General features: G+C 34.5%; 1 protein-coding gene across 1 annotated transcript in view; it reads right to left on the reverse strand.

Moving 5' to 3' along the window:
• Lama2 (laminin subunit alpha 2) overlaps nt 1–23,139 on the reverse strand; it is a 572,217-nt gene that overhangs the window by 36,899 nt on the left and 512,179 nt on the right. The window contains exons 46-51 of the mRNA XM_078019194.1: nt 22,647–22,780; nt 20,577–20,736; nt 16,880–17,004; nt 11,706–11,868; nt 10,717–10,861; nt 2,548–2,686 (exon numbers count right to left, since the gene is read on the reverse strand). Coding sequence (XP_077875320.1) covers nt 2,548–2,686; nt 10,717–10,861; nt 11,706–11,868; nt 16,880–17,004; nt 20,577–20,736; nt 22,647–22,780 — 866 coding nt within the window. The remainder of the gene's footprint in view (nt 1–2,547; nt 2,687–10,716; nt 10,862–11,705; nt 11,869–16,879; nt 17,005–20,576; nt 20,737–22,646; nt 22,781–23,139) is intronic.

Here is a 23,139-nt window from a genome sequence, read left to right on the forward strand (position 1 = left end):
TAAGAGGTGCAAAGGCCCCGTGGATATTTGCATATTTGCAGGCCTGCAAAAAGCAAGGAGGCAGTGATAAGCATTTGGGAGCACTGGTAGACTGTTCAGCAGACAGCCTGGCACCAGGGAAGCCAGAGTCTGGAGAATCAAGAGACCTCTTTGCTCTGTCCCCCTGGAACTAGATTGTGCCCATACACTTGAGCAGTGGTGCTTGGAGCATGTGCAACTGGTCAGGAGTGGAGCACTGCACAGTTGGTTGAACAAGTAAGCAGAGCAAATCTGTCGTCGCTGGTGAAATATCTCAAATTGCAGCTCAACTGATGGTGGGGAAGCAGCAGCATCTTTGTAAGCGAAGGGCAGCATGAGAACTCTCTCAGAATGCATTATTTGCTCATGAAATGTACTATGAATAAAGCTGCGCAGGTGTGGCTCTGCTTCTGCACTGCTGCTTTATCTAAGAAGCCATATTTAGCCAACCCATGCACTTGAAGGAGGCATGCATAAATTTAAATTTTACCTTGCTTTCATACTAAGTCAAAGGGGGGAGAGAGAGAGAGGAAAAAAAAAACCAATTTACTTATAATTGCATTTTCATTTAGCAAAACAATAAACTTTAACCATAAATCTTCTTTTAAAAAAACTCATCTCACAGAGAAGAAATTCATAAACCTGACAGAATAGAAAATAGACATGTGCCCTTGACTGAAGTGAAATTAGAATTCAAAGATGACCAGTTTCCACACTTTTCTCTTGAATCATTTTTAGTTTGGAATATAAATTTAAAGTACTTATTCCATCAATATAATAAATGTGAAAATGCACAAACATAGTGTTTATGAGAAGCTTATGAATACTGCTCTCAAATAACTTGAGCTTAACAAAATATCTAAAAATAATTTAAGTCAACCACATAGTCTGCACTTTATCATGATGAGATATGTCTGTATACATAAAAACAGGTAACTATGAATGCTTGGTTCCTTTGTCAATCACAAATATACATCTAAAGATTATTCTGAAATAATATACCATACTACGATAATATTATAATTATAAATGCTATACTGAGAAAATTAAAAAAAAATCTCAGCAGAACAGGTTCACTGGACATGTAGTCTCCAAAACAACTAAGATAAAATCTCTTCTCTATGAAATTACATATCCATGGTTGTAGATCATTCCTAAAAATCACTTTATGATAATTAAAATCACCACTAGAATAAATGAAGATAGATATAGATAGCCTTATTTTGAATGCACTCAGTAGAATATAGCTAATGAGTTTACAAAGTAAGTCTTAAACTTGAACAACTGTTGAATCCTTAGTATTTAGTAAGGTGGCTGGCACATAGTAGATGCTCAACTAATGTATGTTGAATACTTGTTTCCAAACTGGATGTCCAAGTATAACTGTGTCTCTATATAGATGCATTTGATTTGCAATGATTTTTCTAACCTGAGGCTTTAAATATATATTCCTAAACAAATAAGTACTTTATAATGTAGATGAATGCATAACTAGTTCATTTGCACCAAGAAGCTTATCAACTCAGACTGCTAAAAGACTAATAATGTCCTGGTCTACGAGTTTTGATTCAGGAGAAAAACCTTTCAATTTGCATGCTACTGATGTAAAAAAGGAGACTAAAGTTTCACTGCTCGATTAGGAAATAAAAAGATAACTGACACCACACTTTTCCACTATAGTATTATGAAATTTCTCCAAATGTAATTTTTCTTTGTGGAGTAGGAACACCTAGATAAAACTTTTATACCCATTAAAAACTATCAAACTAAACAAAATACTCTGTATGTAGTAAACTCTAATGATTTATCCAAATCAACTTGTTCCCTTCTAATCAAATTCATTTCACATTTATTAAGGACCAAATACTTTCTATTGTTTTTCTTATGTTTTATAATAAGCATGGCATTGACATTATGGTACAGAAGATTTCTGACATTTTTTTAGTTATTATTTTGAACTGCCTAAACTATGAGCTAAAGATGTTTCCCTATTCTGTTCACTAAAAAGCATATGTGAAAAATGATGAAAATATTGGCATGGGCACGGGAAAAACTAATACGGTTTTGTATTAGGCATATGGGAAAGCTCCAATATGCCATTATAATGCTAATGCTCAGCAATAAAATAGGTTATACTCACAGTATCCTGGAACACTGACTAATTTCCAGAACACTAAGCAATGTCAGAGTGCCATTACCTCCAGCGAATGTGCAAGAAGAACAGCAATTACAAGACCCACATTTGACTCTGGCTTCTACCTTTAATTACTTTCATAATTCTTTTCAGCAGGTGCATATAAGGGAAGCAGTGATTCTAATCCATCTCCTCAACAAAGATGTCAAACTAATCCTTTGATTTCTAAATCCTGGTGTTGTTCTAACATCCAACATGATTTTTTTTTAATTAGACCTTTTCTGCTGTTAAAGGTTATATGGCATTCCTATTGTAATTAAACTTCAGAACTCTAGTGAGCAGAATGACCATTTAATTAAAAGTTAATCCTTCATTTTAAATATATGCTAAATTACCTCAAGTTTCTCAGGGTTGGCAGGCCACCAAAATATATTTTGTCATCTGCTTTCAAATCAAGACCAAAGTTGTTTCCAGAAGATGAAGTTGCTATGTTCTCCTCCTGGTTAGTATCTATATCTACAATGGATATGTTGGCTGTAAAGGAAATAGGAAGTTTAATTGGAGCAAACCAATCACACCTATATCATCACTGATACTTCAAGATAAATTTAGTTCAATTCTGAAATTAACATTGACTTTATCAAGCACTTGTACTATATTTAACCATTTATTAATTGAAGACACAACAGTAACACCAATAGAATAATTACTGACCTTTCCACAAACAAGAGAGCATGAAAATAATGGCTTGAACGTTAAAAAGGCACATCAATAAAAATAAAAGAGAGAAGTTTAGCTGGACGACAAAGAACTACTTGCTATAGTTTTCCATAATATAGGTCAGTAGTCAGAAAATAAATTAGGATGGTGAAGTGCTAAGATGAATGTTAATTAGAAATTAATTTCTAATATTTATTAGGAATATGCTGTGGCTCTTTCTGTAAATGTCAGTGTTCGAAAAACTATTGAAATTTAGAGCCATCTGCAAAGTGGTATGCTCTTGTGTAATATGGTTGTGCATGGAAATGTTGAAATGAGGATCTTTGGTCCTGCAAGACAGTGGGACCCATGTCCATGCTAAATCATGTTTTAGACCTGAAAGCTGAATGTTGTGAGTGAGGGATAGCCCTCAGGCTTTATTGCTTTTCTCTTATGTCTCTCAAGGTATTACTCATGTGATGAGGATAAGAATTCAGAAATAGGATAAAGGAAAGAAGAGTCATTCCTCTGCTTAGACTGCATTGTTTAGCAATGGAAATTCTTTATCATTGATTTTCCTCCCTCATTTGTAAGCGTCAAGCTAAGATTTTTCTGAATTATGTGCTTTCTCACCACACTATTTACTTCAACCTCTTCACCCAGTTTGGATCTTTGCTGTACATTCAGTTCATTAACATGATAGATTTCACTTCTTTGTCTATGCCTGATGCAGAATCTGAATTATCCCAGGGTTGAACATGGGCACTTTAACCAGTTGGTTATAATGGAATTTCTAAATGTTAATTCTTTGGATTGTAGTTTCTTGGATGTTCCTGGCTCAAATATATTTGATAAATACCGGGTAAAACAAAGTTAAACATATATCTTAACTTTACAGTTATTTTAACATACTAATGTGCAGTGCAATATTTCATAAGAGCAACATAGACTAAGAAGTATTTGACTCTTATTGTTTCCTCTCAACTCACATCTTTTAGAATTGATATTATTGGTAACTATAAAAGTATTAAATTCTAAATTCTATTGTAGCTGATAGTGCTACCATCCCCAAGGAATGTATCTTCAATAAAATCAAACACAATTGCCACATAAAAAATGACTCAAATCAATTTCTCAAACCTATTGGTTCCTCAAATTCTCAAAGCAGACTTCTATAAAAACAAACAAATCAACTAAAAAGAACAATTATCCTATTAAAATAGTTAGCAAGGGAAGATTTTATAATTTAATCATGTTCATAAACTTTAATTTTGTACAAATATTTAGTTACTTTAATAAATATAGTTAGTTTTTCATACATATATCTTTTAAATTAGACTGGTGGGTAAAAGAAAATAGATTTATAAAACTGTTTCCTAGACTTCTTCATACATATTCCTTTTTATCTAGATCACAAAGAAGTTTTTATATGGTGCTGTTGACTGGAACATGAAAATCGTCTCTTTCTGCAGACTTGGTGGATATTTTAATGGTGTCTGTGAAATGAGATTCTGCCTCTATCACTGGCAAGCCAGGGATGGGAGGTAGTTTTCTTCATTATCCTTGAGTGAATATATGCATTTTTAGAAATCACTCTAAGGAAAATTGATTAAAGAGTAGCAACACAAATCAATTGAAACTCACTGGCCCAGGAGTTCACTCCCGCAGGGAGGTGCAGGACGGCATATTTTTGTTAAGTTAGTGGGGGGCTTTATCCTATCCTTCATATGAGATAGTGACCAAAGTGGATTCCACCAGGAAATGCTAATATTTGCTTTTATTTCTTGTGCCATTTCCTTTCCTTACAAAATAGAAAAATAAGCTATTTATATCAAATTTCAGAGTTGATGAGTTCAGTCATCATTTTTATAGGTAAGCAGGGAAATAAGAGTTTTCATTAAATAACAGACACTTAGTAGGGGCTTAACAAGTAATTTTATGATCAGTGCTGAGTTGTTATAAGCTAATTATTTTTACTTTGGTAATTCTTTTTTTTCTCTCTCTCTTAATTTATTGAAAACCTATATAATTGTTCTTAGCTTTGCTTCCATACCAATGCACATGGGGGATATGAGATTATTAGTGATTATGGTTCTACTGATTGACTCCCAGGAAGATGGGGAATGCCCCTGAAGGACTGTATTTGACTTTCAATGAGGAATAGTTTTATAAGTTAGTTGAGAATAATTAATATAAAACAACTAATCTGGTCACTGAAAAGAAGCAATAATCCAAATTGCTAAAGCCTTATTTCAATTCCTATCCCACTATGCTGTAGAGTATGATACTGCTAAAATCCTTGAGAACACCCCACTCCCTGACACCCCTCACCCCCTTTTCCAGACCCAATGGAGTACTTTTGGTCTTCATCCTAATCTTTATGCAATATTTGATGCTACTAGCATTCTCAATATTTTGATGCTACGAGTATACCCCTTCCTTCTAGAAATTTCTTCTTTTGGCTCCCAGCATCTTACGCTTTTTAGCTTTTGTTCTCATTCTCCATCTCCTTCCCTATTTCTTTAAACATTTCCATGTTCCCTAATGCCCTTCCTTTTCTTACTTCTGTTTCATCCATCTGAGTAAATTCAAAGTTAACTCAGACTTAATGTGTCGATAACTTAAGAATATGACTGTACCTGATTTTTTCCTAAAAATACAGTTTCAACAGGGGAAGTAGTATCATTTGTGTTTTCCTTCAGTACTAAACATATTCCAAACCAAAATGATGATATTTTTACTCCCAATTACCTATTACCTATTTTACTTGGTGGCATTATGTCTCCCCCTTTCAGTCTCCTAAACTAGAAAAGTCACCCTACCCATCATTCACCTCTAATCCATCAACATCCTTACTAATTTCTCCTTCTAAATAATGATATTTGTATTATTTTTAGAAACTTTTACCAACATATTATCGACACCTTATACTTTGCCCATGATTAAAATATGCAATCTAACAAGTTTTAAAATTCTTCATACCTATGGAACCCACCACCACAATAAAGAAAATGAACATATTCACAACCCAAATGTGTTCTGTTGCATTGTAACCCTCATTCCCAACCCTCCCTGCATGCCCTATCTATAGGTAGCCTCTATTTGCTTTGTGTGGCTATAGATCAGTTTTCATTGTCTATATCTTTTTATATAAATGTGTGTTTTGTTTGCCTTATTTTACTCATTAATTATTTTTTATATCAAACCATTTTGTATGTCTATTCATATTTTATGAACAAGTAGAATTCCATTGTATGGGCACATAACAATCCATATATTTCCATTTGCCTACTGATGAATATTTGGTTTCTTTTCAGTTTAGGGACATATCAAATAAAGGTAATATGAATATCATGGCATAAGTCTTTGTATGGATATATGGTTTTAGGTGTTTTGAGTGAAAGCCTGGGAATGGGAATGGCTGTTTCATAGGTAGGGGAACCTACAACCTGTTTGCCAATGCTCCTGTGCCATTTTATATCTTCATCAGCAGTGTATGAGGGCTTCAGTTATTCCACATCTTTGCCGGAACTAGTTATGATCAGTCTTTTAAATTTTAGATTTTTTTTTTCTTTTGGTACCAGGAATTGAACTCAGGGACATTCTCTACCACTGAGCCACATCCCCAGCCCTATTTTGTATATTTTATTTAGAGACAGGGTCTCATTGTGGTACTTAGCATGTTGCTTTTGCTGAGGCTGGCTTTGAACTTGCAATCCCCCCTGCATCAGTCTCCCAAGCCACTGGGATTACAGGCCTGTGCCACTGCTCTCGACAAATTTTAGATATTTTTAATAACCATGCAGTGGTATCCTATTTTGGATTTATTTTGCATTTTCCTAACATTGAATCCTACCGTAACTCTTATTTCACTGTTTATTAAGTGTGATCTGTGAATACTGATATTGAAGTAAATAATTACATTCTTGTATTTTATTGAGATTTTAATTCCCAACTATAACTAGGAACTATTTCCTTATAACTTTTGTGTCTTTTTCTGTTTGAGCTTTAATGCTTTTATTTTTAATAGAAAAAATAATTTATGTTGCTAGAATAATAAAATGCTTTAAAAGTATCATGAAAATGAGGAACAACCAAAGGCAAGAGAAACCAGAAGTTTTCAACCTAATATGGGATTCTGAGTTCTGAACAACAGAAGTTTATAGGATTTAATGTGATTTTTTTGAGGGACAACAGGATTTGAACTCGGGAGCACTTGACCACTGAGTTACATCCCAGCACTATTTTGTATTTTATTTAGAGAGAGAGTCTCACTGACTTCCTTAGCACTCACTATTGCTGAGGCTGGCTTTGAAATCATGATCCTCCTGCCTCAGCCTCCTGAGCTGCTGGGATTACAGGTGTGAGCCACTGCACCTAGCTTAATATGATATTTTTTAATGGTGATAATATAGAGGTACATGAGAGCAGTTTGTAGAATGATTCATGTCATTAAGACCTAAAATAAAAGTGAGAATGATTGCTTAGTACATTTGATAGTATTTAAGAATGCACACATCAATGTCAGTTTAGAGTTAATGTGAACAACATGATGGAAATATGTGAAAGAGAAGGTATCAGTTAATTGAGCCAAAGGAATCAAGCTAGAGAACAGGACTGAAGCAGAGGATACTATATGGAAAAGAAAAGACAAAGTCCTTCAGATTTTTGGATCAGAGAGTAGAAACAATGTAGGTCTAGTGAAATCTGGAAAAATTGCACCAGTGGAGGAAAGAACTTTTCACTTTTCACATTGAGTTACAATAAACCAAAAACGTATTTTAACTGCTTTCAAGTTTGTACAATATTATAAGTCGACCTTTGACTAACATTATTTAAGACTACAGGACTCTTGATCACTCACTTTATTGGACAGAGAGTCTACTTATTTGACTGATTATAGAAACTGGTATTTCCAAGATTTATAGAAATTATTCTGCTAGGTAGTCAAATCATTCCATCCTGATTTTTTTTGCATTCTAGATTTATTTTTTTAACACATTATCATCTTTAGAGTATATAGCACTAGGCAATTCAGCCAAGTGTTCCTGAGTTTTTCTTTATTACCTTTCCCACAGTGTATATAGGGACCTTTTCCTTTTTTCTTCAGACCTATTATTCTTCTATCTCTTACCTTTCTCTAGTCTTCATTTATTTTCTACTTTTATTAGTCAATGAAAAATTAGGACATCTGGAGAGAATAATCTCAAAATCCCATCCCATAGCTACAAACTTATCTCTAACTTTACTTCTTCTTTCATCTTGTCTCTGGGAGCAAAGGTTTCTTTCTGTCTCAGATTGAGCCCTCTCTTTCCACGTGGGTGCAATGCTCTCAGGCTTTCTAAGGGCTTGCTCATGCTGTATTCATTATTTCTTTTGTATTTCTAATTGCTTCCTCTTCCTCTAATTGCTGCCTCTTTCTCCAATTGCATCCTTTGCAGCCTACAGACATGATCAAGAATCATTCATTCAATCTACTCCTCAAGCACTTATTGAGTCATTATTATGTGCTAAGAACTGATGGAGAAAAATAACATTTTTCTCACCTGTGATCCTTACTTTCAAACTCCATATCCCCCTTTTTTGCTATGACCCTTTCTTTCGTCTGGATTTTGGTGCCAAACTTTCTTCAGAATCAGTCTACACTTGTGGTGTCTGCTTTCCCATAGTACTTTATGACCTAATACTCTGCTCTTGACTCTCACTGTGGCCACTCCACCATTTTTTCCAAAGCCCCCAGTGATGATGGATATCTTTTTAATATTTATGTTTTCCAGGGCTTTGGGCCATTTTATTCTGGACATAACTGCTTGAATTTTTCTCATCGCTATTCACAGGCAACTACTGAGATTTAATGACAATTCCTAGTTGTCTATCTCTTACAGAACTCTGTGATCCTCAGATACATATAACTAATTCCTGCCAATTACACATTTTCCCTAGGCTGCTGAAGGTACTAAAAGTACCTTGTGTACCGAATGTCCAAAATAGAACTCAGCATCTTTTCCAGAAACCTGTTATTTTCCCTGTATTTAAAAGCTGCTTGAACAGCACTGACATAATCTTGTTATCTAAGGAAAAACAAAACAAAACAAAAAAGAAATCATTCTATACCCTTTTTTTTAAGTTAGCCTCCAAATGGCATATATCACAAAAGTCTTCAGTTTTAAGATACTTAATACCTTTCAACTCCATTCTTTCTTCTCCATTCTCACAGCATTAACTTACTTTTCTTTCTTCTCACTGTCTACCTGGTTTACTGCATACTGCAGAAGCATCCTAAACTGTCACTAAAATGTAAATCTGATGATGTTACTTCCTAGGACCCCTATAGTTCTGGAAAGCTAAACTCATTCACTTGGCTTTCAAGGCTCTTTATGTACTGGCTTTGTTACTTCAGCCTTATCTGATAATTTTCTGCCAACCTTCATCCATTGAGCCTAAGGATTCACTTACAGTCGCTAATTTGTTTCCCAAAATGTTTCACAAAATGCTAGTACTGCAGGAATGGATGTTTTTCTGTGATTAAGTGAGTTCGGGGAAAACTTGGTAAAATGAGTTCAACATTATTACTGAACAACTAAGCCAAGCCTGGAACATGCATCCATCATATGTGAGAGCAAGGTATTTGTCAGAATTCCAACAGAAGCTCAAAATTAGTTTTTGTCTTAATAACACTCCAAGGAATTGTAGCTGGGAAATGATATATTCTGCTTTCTGATGGTGACAGACCTTCCCGTAACTTTTTCACCACTCTGAAATGTCCTCATGTGCCTTTCATCCAGCTAACTCTTCAACTCCTGCTTGAGCTTCAGGGCCACTGCCAGGACGTGACCCTCTTCTTTCCCTTAAACAATAATGTCTTCCCTTCCCTTAAACATTGACATCTTCTTATGACCATTAATCTGCTACATGCATCTCTATCAGCAATTAGTGCTGTATAGCCTCTGACCACTGAATCTTGTCTAACTCACCCAGTAGACTGCAAGCTTGTTGAAGGCAAAGGCATGTTTTAGTATGTAGTGGGTGACCAGCAGAAATTTGTTAATTGCAGGAATTAATGATGATACAAAGTTAAATCTAAATTGTCATGCAATGTTACATGGACATCATCAACATTAATTAAGTCTATTTATATTAGCAAATAATAAATGCTTCATTTACAGAAATAGGTAATACCACAGTACACAGAATTCAGGGAATGATACCTAAATAGCAATAGCACCATGTTAAGAATAAATAGACCTGGCTTCCTGCCTTGGTTGTGGAATCTTATGTACACATAACTGCAACCACGTATTAAGTTTGTGTATTTCCTTTTTTTCCAGCAACAGAACAAAATACCTCCTTATGTTATCAAACAAAATAATGTTTGTGGAAGTGTTTTTAAAAGTCCCAGAACCATACAAATGTCATTTTATTGTTAATCGATTATTTACTCAAACACATACAGATCTTTTTGACATTTCTAAAGAGCAAAGACCTGGTAGCTATGCTCTTCCACCCCTACATGTTCTACTGCAGAATTCTTTAAAGGAAACATCTTGAAAAACTGAAAATAACAGAAAAGCACACAACATTTTCAAGCCTATTATGGGATATAATTTTACAAGTTGTGAGACAGTTTTATGCTTTCAAATTAAGCTCTCAGTTCCAAAAGAAAATGACAGGGAACCATTTGGCTCTTCAATCAGTCTTGTCTAATCCAAACTACCTATAACAAAGCCAAGAAATGACTGTATCAATTTTTCTCAGAACTTGTGAGTAGCTGAAATTACACCCAGGGTCTTTCTCCTGATTAGGTTCATGGGTACTTTGGATGGCATGATTAAGGCCCATACTACATTATTACTATAAAAACTCACCTTGTTTTTGAATTCTTGACAGGGTGAATGATTTCCATCTCCCATCATTATGGTTTTGATTGCTGACAACGGAAGCCATTCCTGACCCCAGATCATAGCTGACTTTTATGTGCCCATCACTGAGCTCTACACTCATGAAATCTTTCTATTAATAGAGTAAAAAAGAATACATCAATGATTAGACACACAGAGAAACATATGAGTATTCACTTTTTTATGGCATTTATAATAGGGCCTTGTCGATAAATTGCTCAATATGTTACTCGGTAACAGAAATACCCTTTGGAAATAGAACTCCTGTTAATATTTTGTGAATTTTCATGGATGTTATGTTATGGTGCAAATCATCCCAAACAAACTGCTAAGATGTATTCTATCATTAGAGCACTACCAAGTGGGTTCCTTTGAAACATGTTAAATAAACAAAAACGTAGGTTCCCTGAAAAAATTTTGCTAAGAAATACTGACCTGAAAAAGTAAGGGCAAAAAAAAACATTTAGAATCACCTTTCAACTTAGTTCTTTGGAAAAAAAATAAGAAAATAGTTTTTCTGCTGTATAATTTTATACTGGGAAAATATTTGCTGTCTGCTTCTCTTAAAGGATTATATAAGATGTTATATTGAAAATAAATGACAATTAAATTATATCCATAATTGAAGTTATCAATAAAAATATATAAGCATCATCTGCAGCACCCACCTTTGACTACCATATAGTCATCCCAGACTTCATTTTTTATATTTTTAATTGTAGTTGGACACAATACCTTTATTTTTTTTATTTTTATGTGGTGCTGAGGATCGAACCCAGTGCTTTCCACATGGTAGTTGAGCACTCTACCACTGAGCCACAACCCAAGTCCATCCCAGACTTTTTTAACAATAACTGATGATTTTTACAAATAAGTGATAACTGTACTGGAATTCAACAAAAAGAAGCAAATATATTATCAATTATGAAAACTCTGACTGTGCATGTTTTCTTTACCAGGTCTCTTGTGGCAAGGTACATGAGGAGAGCACTTGATGAAAATGTCCGGAACTTGAACATGACAGTGGAGATGTTGGGGTACCAGCGAATGGGGCGGCTGACCAATGCATAACCTTCTCCATCAAACTGAATAGTCCCTTCACTGTCTTCCACCTGAGGACTGAAAGGAGACATCTCACATGAATTAGACCTACTCTGTCCATCATTATTCAATGTATCAAACTGAGACTAGATTGTAAGCTGTTGTAGAGCAGAAACCATGCCCAATATGTCTTCTATTCTTCTGCTTCTCACCACTTCTACTACTATCATTTTAAAACAAAAAATAACCATCTTTCACCTGGACTTCATTAGGTGTTCAAAACTAGGTAATAATGGGTATTTCAATTTTTTTTTTATGTTTAGATGATGCTATTGGTGAATAGTTATATTGGTGTTTAAGCTCATCTTATTGCTATTTGTGAAAATTGGTAGAGTTTGGGGATAGGTTGAGAGTCTATAATTAGACTTCCCAGATGCAAAATATAGTGGACTATCAGACCCCTAATCTCTGAATATTCACCATCCAGTAGATTTTCTTAGAACAGATTAGATTTCAACAATAAAGGATGCCTGTATTTCATTGTATTTTTTTTTTTTATCTGTGTCCTTCACTTCTAGTGAAGCTCTGTGAGACCATCTAGAATTTACAGGCCAGTCGTCATGTGATGGGATTCAACATCTACGTAGCATTTGGCTCAAAGAAGCCCAGTATGCATTTGTAGGGTAAAGAAGATTTTAGTATAGACGAGTTCTTCACAGAGAATACATGCTTAATCAGTATTGATTGAATAATTATACCTAAGTCTTGTGGTGCAGTTTAATTTTTTTCAAATGATGTTATATATCTACCTATCTTACTATTTAATCACTATTGATATCGTGGGGATATTGTTTTAAACTCACAGTATCTGCATGTTAGGACATATTTAAACTCTGAAACTGGAGTGTTGTATCAGCTTGAGCATAGAAAGAGAGATTGAGAAATATTATTGTATTATCATTATAAAACAACAGGAGTCTAAAATACTACTTTTATGAAATCATGTTTAATGAGAAAATATATAGTGAACAAAAACTTAATGGGCTTGTGTAGAAAGAGCTGTCACATACTTAGCATTCTGTTCCTGGACTAGAGAGATAAAAGCACTAAAGATAAAGCAAAAGATGCTTTTTCAATACTCATGAGAAATGCTAACTGGAAGACTGAGTAAATCAACCTCTTACGAGTAGAACTGATAGTGAATAAATTGGCTATTATGTGGCCTTCCTTCATGATGGTAATGAATACGTTACTTTCTGGAGCAATGCATTAGTGATGAGAAAATGTTGCTGAAAATCTACCTAGAAGTTCCCTAAAGTTCTCAATTACTAGAATTTTTCATTATATACAGGTAGGTTACCAGTGCAACCCAAGAAAGGGTTGTGGGAATCCCTGTTGACTGTTTTATTGATACTTTGGCCCAACACAGTGTTACTTATAACTTTAAAAAATATCCAAATCAAAGACATTAAAGTCTCACAATACAAGGTGAGCATAGGTTGGAGAATCAAATCAAAAATATTACATTTTATTTTTCATATACAAAAACTTTGAACCCTTGTACCCTGGTGTCCTTATGTCTCTAATCTACCAACTCCCTCAACAGGAAATAGAAAAAACAACAGATTAGATGGCAAGTACCCTGGAGTCTACTATGAAATCTCATGAAGGTCTTGCTACAAGTCTCTAAATAGTTTCATGTCTAAGTTTCTCAACTGTGATATTAAAAGTTAGATCACTTAGGATTCTTAAGCCCCTTCAACTCTAATGCTGAGGAGATTCTCTTACTAAAGCAATAGACAAACTAAGGAAAAGAGTTTTGTGTAGAAGTGAGTGGCATACAGATAGATGTACTTAATTATTCGATGATAATAGCCTAAAAAACAATTCTAGGCTTGGTGACTTTGGGATGAGTGACAACAAATTCTTCCAGGAATATTCTGTAATAATTCAACAGCTAACATTATACTAGATTTTTCCTAAATTGATTTTGAGCACATTTACCAGAAAAAGTAACTAGTATATTAATAACTGAAAGCATCTTAACTTCCCTTATTTTTCTCTGTTGAACCTGGATGTCTGGTCACGTTACAAAGGATTAACTGTGCTATTTTGAAACCACCATTTTATTCTGTAGTTAACAAGCAGTTATGTATGATGGCTTTTGGTATTTAAAATTTCATCATAATTTTAATGTTTAGCTAAATACATTTTACTTTCAGCATTTTTTTCCTGTATTTTAATCTTAATGTGATTTTTGGCAGTTTAAGAAAAATGAGATACATTTTAAAATATACCATTTACAAAGTAATCTTTCCAAAGTATAACAATAATTATAACCCTTCTATTGACTACTGAATAAATACAAATTTCTAAAACTGACACTCTAGGTCTTCTACAAAATTTTCCAATCTAGTTCTTTTAGCTTCATGTTTTACATCTTTTCTATAAATTCACTTTTGCCCTTTAACTGGAACAATTGGTCATTATGTTAAAAATGTGATCCGTGTTTTCCTGAAAAGAAAACAGAACACAAACAATACCTAAAGTTCTAAAAAATGAGTCTTACAAATACCAGTGTTTGTGAGAAAATAGTTTAGGGAAGATTATTCAAAATTTATGCAACCACATAATCAGAGCATTCACACAAAAAAAACAATGACAGTCCTAATAAAAATATTTGCACAGCTCAAAAAGATACATTAAAAAAAAAAAATCTAAAAACAGAGAATCATTCCAGAAACAGAACTTCACCTTCAAAGGAAAAGGTGAAGGTAGTTTGACTACCTGGAGTGTAAGGAAGGGTTGACCCTGCAGGGTGACCATGTGCTCAAAATGCACTGTGATAGAGGAGAACTGGGCAATGAACATTTCTGAGCTGGAATGCTTTGCCAAAGCCAGCTGAGGACAAGTGTGCAGGTGAAATGGCTTTGTATGCAGGCTGCACTATGGGCTTGGTATCCTGATCTCAGCGTCCGCAGCCTGTTGGGTTGCTTTGCATTCTGCTACCCTTACTTGACATGCAAAACATTAACCTGCTGGGAAGGACAGGGTACAAACATGTCCTCTGTATGTTACTTGTATTGTTCTCCCACTAACCAATCCTGTATGAGCAAGTTCACACTTGTTCAGCATTTTACAAACTGTAGACTGGCTTTTCAGCCTCCCCACATTTTCTTTCCCTGATCTCTGGGACCAGAATGTTCTCCAAATTCCACATCTCACCTGCTCTCTCCTCTTGTTGGACTTTTATCCCATGTTAAGGGCCACCTCAAATGTTGCCTCCTCCACTAAACAGGTCTTGATGCCTTCAACCTGATGTGAACAACCTATGTATACTTGGTACCTTTTTAAAGGGATTTTAAAAAATAGCTTATATTTTAACATTTGGCTTTTCTTTCTTCCTGGTGATAAATTTCTTGATATCTGGAACAAGACTGGCTTCATCCTATTATCAGATAATTGTAGGCATGAATCTTTTAACCTACAAATTGCCCTATGAATATATAGGAATTCTATTATTATTATTATTATATATCAATTAATATAACACATTGTAGGTTGGTAGTACAATATCTTTGCAGAATTAATAATTAGTGGTGTTATAGTCCTATCTGACATGCACCACTCAATAGATATTAAGTGCTTTAGATGTTTTGTTGGTAACAGGCTTCTGAAAATTCTACTTAGAAATTTACCAAAGATACGTAGAAAAAAGTTGGTGTTTCTTTGTGAGTAGTAAAATATTAAAACAGCCCTCATCACTTTTGTTGTAGTGAAAGAATTTTACAGATAACCTTCCATATTAAATTTTATTGAAGATTATTTAAAAAAATATTTTAAATAGGTCAGGCTTTCAAACTATCCTCGTGCTGTGTCGATAAATTTAAGATGCCAAAAAGAAAGAGAGTTGGAAGTTTAAACTTTCACAAGGAATTACTTTGGAGCTACTTTCTTCTATGCAACTCTAAAAATGCTGAGAAGAAAATGTACAGTGTATTCTGGCATTTTAATGAGTGACTTGGGTTTTGAAAGTATGCATGTGCCCTTTAAATTAGAAGTAAAAAACACAAACTCCTTAGCACTTTCGAATTGCTATGTATATCACATTAAATGTTCCAGATATTTAATTTGTGTTTTATAGCTTCAACTTATTATAATGAAATTATTTTATGATAGTGTAACTAGAGGACTCCATTTTTTTATGCTGAGAAATCCTCTACTTCTAGCTAATTATTTTATATCCTGTCTTCAAGTTTATATAAAAATTTGTATTCTTGCTAGGAGCAGGAGTGACATATCACCTGCCATCCCAGTGAATTGAGAGGCTGGAGAAGGAAGATTGTAAGTTCAAGACCAGACTCTGCAATTTAGTGAGACCTACATTAAGTGAGTAAAACCCTGTCTCAAAAAAAAAAAAAAGTATTAGGAATATGGCTCAGTGGTAAAGTATCTCTGAGTCAATCCCCAGTACAAAAAAAAATTATTCTTCCTACATTCTTTGTATACTGTTATATTTTCAAACTTCTATTCCAGCCTCTATCTTATAGTGGATGATTTGTAACATAGAATTTCTTCTGGTCTGTCTAGATCCCAGATTCGTCTCCTATAAACAGAATCTTGAAGTCCTGTGGTTTCCACTGAAAGCATTCATAGGAACTGATGTGTCAATTTGATAAAACCTGGGCTAGGCTTCTAAATTTGTACTTAATAAGTTTGGGAAGAACTTTTTTTAAATGAAATAATAGTCTGGCTACAGAAAAAAACATAGATAAGCAAAACCCATGGACATGAAGGGACACTGAAGTAGAAAAAGTCTTAATTGACTTTGGTGGAAATATCTTGCCTTTGCAAATTTTACAAAAACATAATATCATGCAAATGTACTGCTAGAGTACTCCAAGGACCTTAAAAATACCTGTATAAATCGGAAGCAAGAACTAGAAGTTACATTAGCTTTATGGTAAATCCACTTCTGTATAATCATTTCAAAACAGCTCCATATTATCTATGTGACAATAAATTTTACACTGTAAAATAAAAACTGTCATGACACACAGAACCATTCTCAGGGGAGTTCTCAACTAACCTGACAGTACATCCTTTGCAGTCACCTTCTTTTTCTCGGAAATTCCACAAACCTATAGGTTTACCATCAAAGTGTGTTTCTCCCATACAGCCAGTGAATGTAATCACACGCACAGCATCGGCCTTCTGCAGAGAAAGGTATTGTACTTGTTAGAATTAAGAATTTCACAAATAATCTCCCAGTATCTGCAAGAATTACCAACAGTAGAAGCTAGACTAGTTATTATCTATTTTTCTGATATTCTTAATTTCACATCTACTCTTCTTTTAACATTATATCACCAAAGTTACTCCAAGATGGCTCAAAATAAAGGGGTGATGGAAGCTCAAATATTTCATCAATAGATGCTGGTTACTTTTTGTTGTACCACTTTATCCCCATTGATGAATGCAATTGTCCCTTGGTATTCACGATGGTTGGTTCCAAGACTCCCATGGATACCACAATTCTTAAAGGCTCAAGTCCCTTGTACAAAATGGGGTAGTAATTGCATATAAACTGGACGCATCCTCCATATACTTTAAATCATTTCTAGATTGCTTATAAAGCCTAATATGACATAAACACTATGGAAATAGTTGTTATACTGCATAGTTTAGAGAATAATAATAATAATAATAATAATAATAATAATAAATCTGAATCTGGATATGTTTAGTACAGATGCAACTTTATTTTCTGAATATTATTGATCCTTGGTTGATTGGATCTTAGATTGGGGAACCCACAGATATTGACAGAAGTCTATAAACAATTTCTAGTTTCTGCTGAAGTTCTCCACATTTTTATTTTTTGGTCTACAACATGGGTTTATTGTGGGAATTCAATTAGATGATTTCTTTATGATACCAAGCTCAGTGTCTGGCATAGAATAGTTGTTTAGTAAGCACTACTGCACCTACATGATTTTCTTGGGGCAAATCTCGACCACACATACACTAAGAATATTTCTCTCTTGAGAGCATGAGAAAGATTGATAACACAGGGAGAAGGGAAAAAAAGAACACATGTATCCTTATCATTTTATAATAGGGCTGCCTTTCACTTTTCATTTCTATTCATAACCAGGTAGGTCTCCAGTTCAAGAGAATGAAGAAAAAGAAGCAAATTTGTATGAAAAGGACCATACAAGTTATGCTTGCTGGTATTTCTAGCACAAGCCTCAGGGTCTAAGAGGCTCAATAAAAATCTGCTGAATGCCAATCTTGATGTTGTTCTTACAGGGAAACGCCATATGCTTCATACATACCACTACTGCAAAGGAGGAAAGTGACCCAGTTCACTTTAGAGGTCCTTGATGTAGTTTAAACAACTTAACATTTGTTTAAACCTTGATGTATTACAGATAAATTCTAAATTTGGGTGCCTTACAACTTTAGAAACTCTGCTAAAGCTAATCCACATTACTTGAATTATCTGGAAATAAGGGTAGATTGACATGTTTGAGTTTTAGAATGAATGTAAAAAGATGGTCAATGAATGGCTAAAAATTTTTAGTAATATCTTTATTTAAACCCATCACATGAATATCTTCCTATAAATGTGCTTTGTGGAAAGAATGTTGATCAGAGCCCCTGATATTACAAGTCAGAATGGTCCTTGGAATACTCCCTCAGAACATTTTCCAGAGGTTGATTATCCTACTTGTGGATTCTTTTTGTGTCTCCGTGCATCCTAAAAAGCTATACTTGAGAAATTTTCCTGCTCTTTTGAATTTTCATCATCAAGTTCATTTAGTTACTTTTTTTGTAGCTTTGACTCATATTCTCATGTGACAGGAGTCTTGAAACTCTTGGCCAAAATGGTTTCTTAAGATTTTCTATAGATTTCATTTGTCTACTTTTTTTTTTTTCCTAAGACTGACAAAAAGTTGCTTTGTGCCAGTGACAACTGCATAGTAAGACTTTATTTAAGGTGTGACTACCTTGACTTGGGCACTGGTCACCTGATTGGTACACATGTTCTCCCTACTCATCTTAGCAGTAGAGCATGGTGATTAAGAGAGACTCCTGTGCTTGTTAACCTGTATTCAAATGCCAGCTCTGCCGCCAAGTACTGTGACCTTGATCAGGACAGTCACTTCTCTCTTAGACTCCTTAACTATGAAATGAGGATATAAATATCTATCTGCTATGACTTAACATCTATGTCCTCCCTACCTCACTGCCCAGTTCTTGTGTTGAAATACTGATTCACAAGGCATTAGGAGGTGAGAGACTTCGAAGGTGATCAGATCATAAGGGTGGTGCCTCTATGAATGGGATTAGTGTCCTTAGAAAACAGGTATAAGGGAACATACCCCACGTCCCTTCTACTACGAAGACACAGCAAGAATGTTCCTTCCATGTGTAACAGGCACCCATTAGACATCAAATCTGTTGGCATTTTGAGCTTAGTGTTCAGTAATTTTCTGCTTATTAGCTATCCAATGGTAATTTCGTTATAGCAGTAATTTTATGGTAATTTTGATATAGCAGCCCATACAGACAGACTAAGACATAATTTTTGGAATGTTTGTGACGATTAAATGAGTTAATTCATGTAAATTACTTAGAATATTACTTAGGGCACACTGTTTAAAAAGTGTTATAAAAGCACATTATTGTTTACTACAATAAAAAAGCAAAATGGATATTTTTATCACCCTTTTCTAGTTGAGAAAATTGAAGCTCAAGGGGTTAAATGACTTGCCTGAGGTCATATTTTAGTAAGTGGTTGAGGAGGGATTCCAAGCTGGATTTGATTTCAAAATTCATGGCTTTTGTACCACTGTGTGCTACACCTATATTTATCTTTCTAGGAAGTAGAGAGACTTGGCAATATGACTATATGTTATTATGTGCCACATATATTTATATGTTGTTCTCGGAAATGAGGATGATTTTAGTCTGTAGTTGTGGAATCAATTCCCATGTTTTATAGTCACATCTCGTACACAAAGCAAACAAAGCATCCTTGCTCTCTATGCAGGTTGAGTTCTCATAAATTTGGGGTCACCCTGACTTTTCACATTTTTTGAGTAATCTCATCCCAGGGTGATTATGACTAGTCCAGGATTAGCCATTATATTTGGTTGTACTCTTGCATATCACCCACAGGTTGTTTTTCAACACCTAATTCCATTTAATCAACATAAGCTTCTTTAAAATGCAGGCACTTTGCAATCTGAAATGCACGAGGACCTGTCGTGAAGCAATTATGAATATTAAGTGCATTACTCTGAGAATGAGAAGAGCAACTTGAAAACTTTTAAAACCAGATCATGATTTGAAAGCTTATAGCTCCTTTGATATTTCCCAAGGTATTCATGAATCTTTTAATTAGATGTGAATATGAACTTTATAGCACTTCATGTCTATAAATTACAAATTGGTTCAGAAAATGATGTATATTTAAAAAAAATACTTTGCTCTTGAGGCAACTAAAACAAGGAAAAAACTCAAAAAACTAATGCCACTGATAAGGGCAAAACAATCATTTAGGTAAATGCACATGGGTTATAAATACAATGTTTCCAGATTGAGTTTTCATGATTCAAAGAAGAAACTTTTACTCAACTTTTACTCGTGTTCTTTTTTTTAAAGTCAAGTATAAAGTTACAAGTTTTTTTCAGAGCTTCTTCATGCCTTCTTCCAAAGAAATCAGGCAAGAGTTGTCTCTAAAGATGAAATAAAGAGAGTGGGCAAGAGCACATTACCTTTAATTTCCCAGTCAAGCCACCAACAAACAGCATTGCATTTGCATCCACATCTAGAATGGTGTATCCTGGAGGGGATACTGAGTGGTAGGTGCTAGGCACAATGCTGGCTTTGGGTCCATCCAGGGCTCTCACAGAAATAGATCCATTTCTTCCCGTTCTTTAAGGGTAAGTGTTAAAACAAAGGGGAAGGAAACATAGAAAATAAAATATATATCATATCTCTGTCAACTTCAGATTTCAATAACAAAATACAGAGCACTCTTGTGGAACATTTTCAGATAAAAGTAGATGTCTGGCTTCAAATATTCCAAACTCATTAAATCTCAAATTAACACTCAGAGTCTGATCTTTGCTGGATATTTACAGTCAGACTGAACCAGGACTAGAGAGTCTTATCCTGATTCTGTGTGCCCACGGATACAAAATGACACAGCATCCATTAGTTTATGAAATAGCTATGAGTCAAGTGGAAACATTTTTCCTATTGTTTTACATAATTGGTGTTTTCTATGCATTCAACAAATTTATATTAATTCATTTAGCATTTTGTCTAATTTGATTTGGCAAGTGAAACCCAGATGAGCCACCCTTCTGCAGTAGAAGATGCATATTTTTTTTCCTAAAATTCCTTATAATATTTTGAGTACAAATTTGCTGAGGTAGAGTTCCTGAAATTGTCTTTTAGTTTGCTGCACCATCTTAATGTATATAGCATAATATCTAGTCTTCAGAGTTGTGTATATAAATTATATGGAAGTTCTCTTAAATTCAATTAACAGAATTTTGAAAGCTATTAGCATTTTATTTCATTTTCTTCTTCAAGTGATTGATTTCCATGCATTGTTAAATATGAAAATCTGGTCTCTCTTCTGAGACAAGCAGTCATAACACAACTTCAGTGTCATATTTCTCTCCCTGCTGTCTCATTTTGGTAATCTTTTTATCTTTAAGGGCCAGCTTTAATGAAATACATGGGAACAAAAGAGTGAATTTAGCAATTAAAGTTCTTTAACAGAATGAATCTCTTCTGATAAAAGTGTACTTCGTGAGAATAAATGTCCTAGAACCTGGTAAAATATTTAATCCCTCCATTACTACCACATATGTTAGCACATTCTGTTTTTTTTAAATCTCTCTCTCTCTCTCTCTCTCTCTCTCTCTCACACACACACACACACACACACACACACACACACACACACACACCTTTGCTGAACTAAAACTATTGCTTTCCATAAAATTTTCTTTCAAACTTTATTTTAGAAAAAATAAGCATGTATAAACTAAATGAAACTATATGTACCCCTTATCTATATTGAGTGGTAGTTCAAGTGTTCTGCACCTGTTTGAAGAACTTCTATCTATAGTTCTAGGTCCTTAGCCACAGCACTCAGCTGTTAGGTGCTTTGGGCTTAATAGGGAATTAAGAATTGGGAAAAGAACGGAAAACAGGGGGCAAGTTCTGGAGACAGGAATGGTTGTTTAAGTAATCCACGTGCTGCTCAATGTTGATAATTGGATTAAGGCTTCAGAGATAGAATTACTGATTCAATTTCCTATGACTTTGCATTCTCTGAAGAAAGGATTGACATAATACATATGGATGCTGACAGTTTCACAGTTTCTTTTTTTTTTGCATCTGCCTGAAGACATTGTTGCTACCTAGGCGAGAAGAGGAGTTATGTACACAAAAAGATAAGCAACAATGGAATTCTTAGGCTCTGGCCTTTGTTTAACAAGAATGTCAGTAATTTATTTTACCCCTCAAGCAAGATAAAATGACTTCAAATGTCTAAATCCCCAAATTTCTACCAGATAACAGATGAAGAGGTCATAAATAGATTGGTCACTCTGGTTGGTACCCTGAAGGTGTGGCATTCTTAACAGGTATACAAATATATGTATACCCACATTTATGCATATACATGTAATAGGTAAAATTCATAATATATACATACAATCATACACAGCTACCTTATTAAAATGGAAATAGGAGTTTTCTCTGAAACTGGAAAGCTACTTCAAAATTCTGTTACTGAGTTATCTTAATCTTTTTTGAGTAGTTACCTTGATGCTTCAATACGGTACCAATGTGAATCATCAATAGTCAAATCTGGATATTCCACACGCCCAACTCCAGATCCAACATCCCAGAGGAAACTTACTTTGCCTTTACGCATTTCTATAGCCAGAAAGTCAATCTGGTTTGGAGAAATACAAAAACAGTAGATTATTAGATGTAAAGCCCTTTGAAAGAGGAGGACCTCAGAGTACTTTTTCACAGGTGTCATATAGAGATATGTAAAATAATTGGATTCAGAATTCATTATTGTTTTCACCAATAACACTGACATTTTTGAGGTGCAGCTATGATTTTTTTTTTTATTTACCCAAAGTGATCCAAAGTTCCTCATCTGAAAAGGCAAATATTTACTTATTTCAAAACTAGTTTGCTAGAGTCTTATTCATTTTGGAAGATCATGTAGAATCAAGTAGTTCAAATGGAAAGCATTAGAACTCTATGTGTAAGTTTTTGTAGATTCAACTTATGCCATTTCAG

This window comes from Ictidomys tridecemlineatus, chromosome 8, assembly GCF_052094955.1.
Source record: "Ictidomys tridecemlineatus isolate mIctTri1 chromosome 8, mIctTri1.hap1, whole genome shotgun sequence".
NCBI classification, from domain to species: domain Eukaryota; kingdom Metazoa; phylum Chordata; class Mammalia; order Rodentia; family Sciuridae; genus Ictidomys; species Ictidomys tridecemlineatus.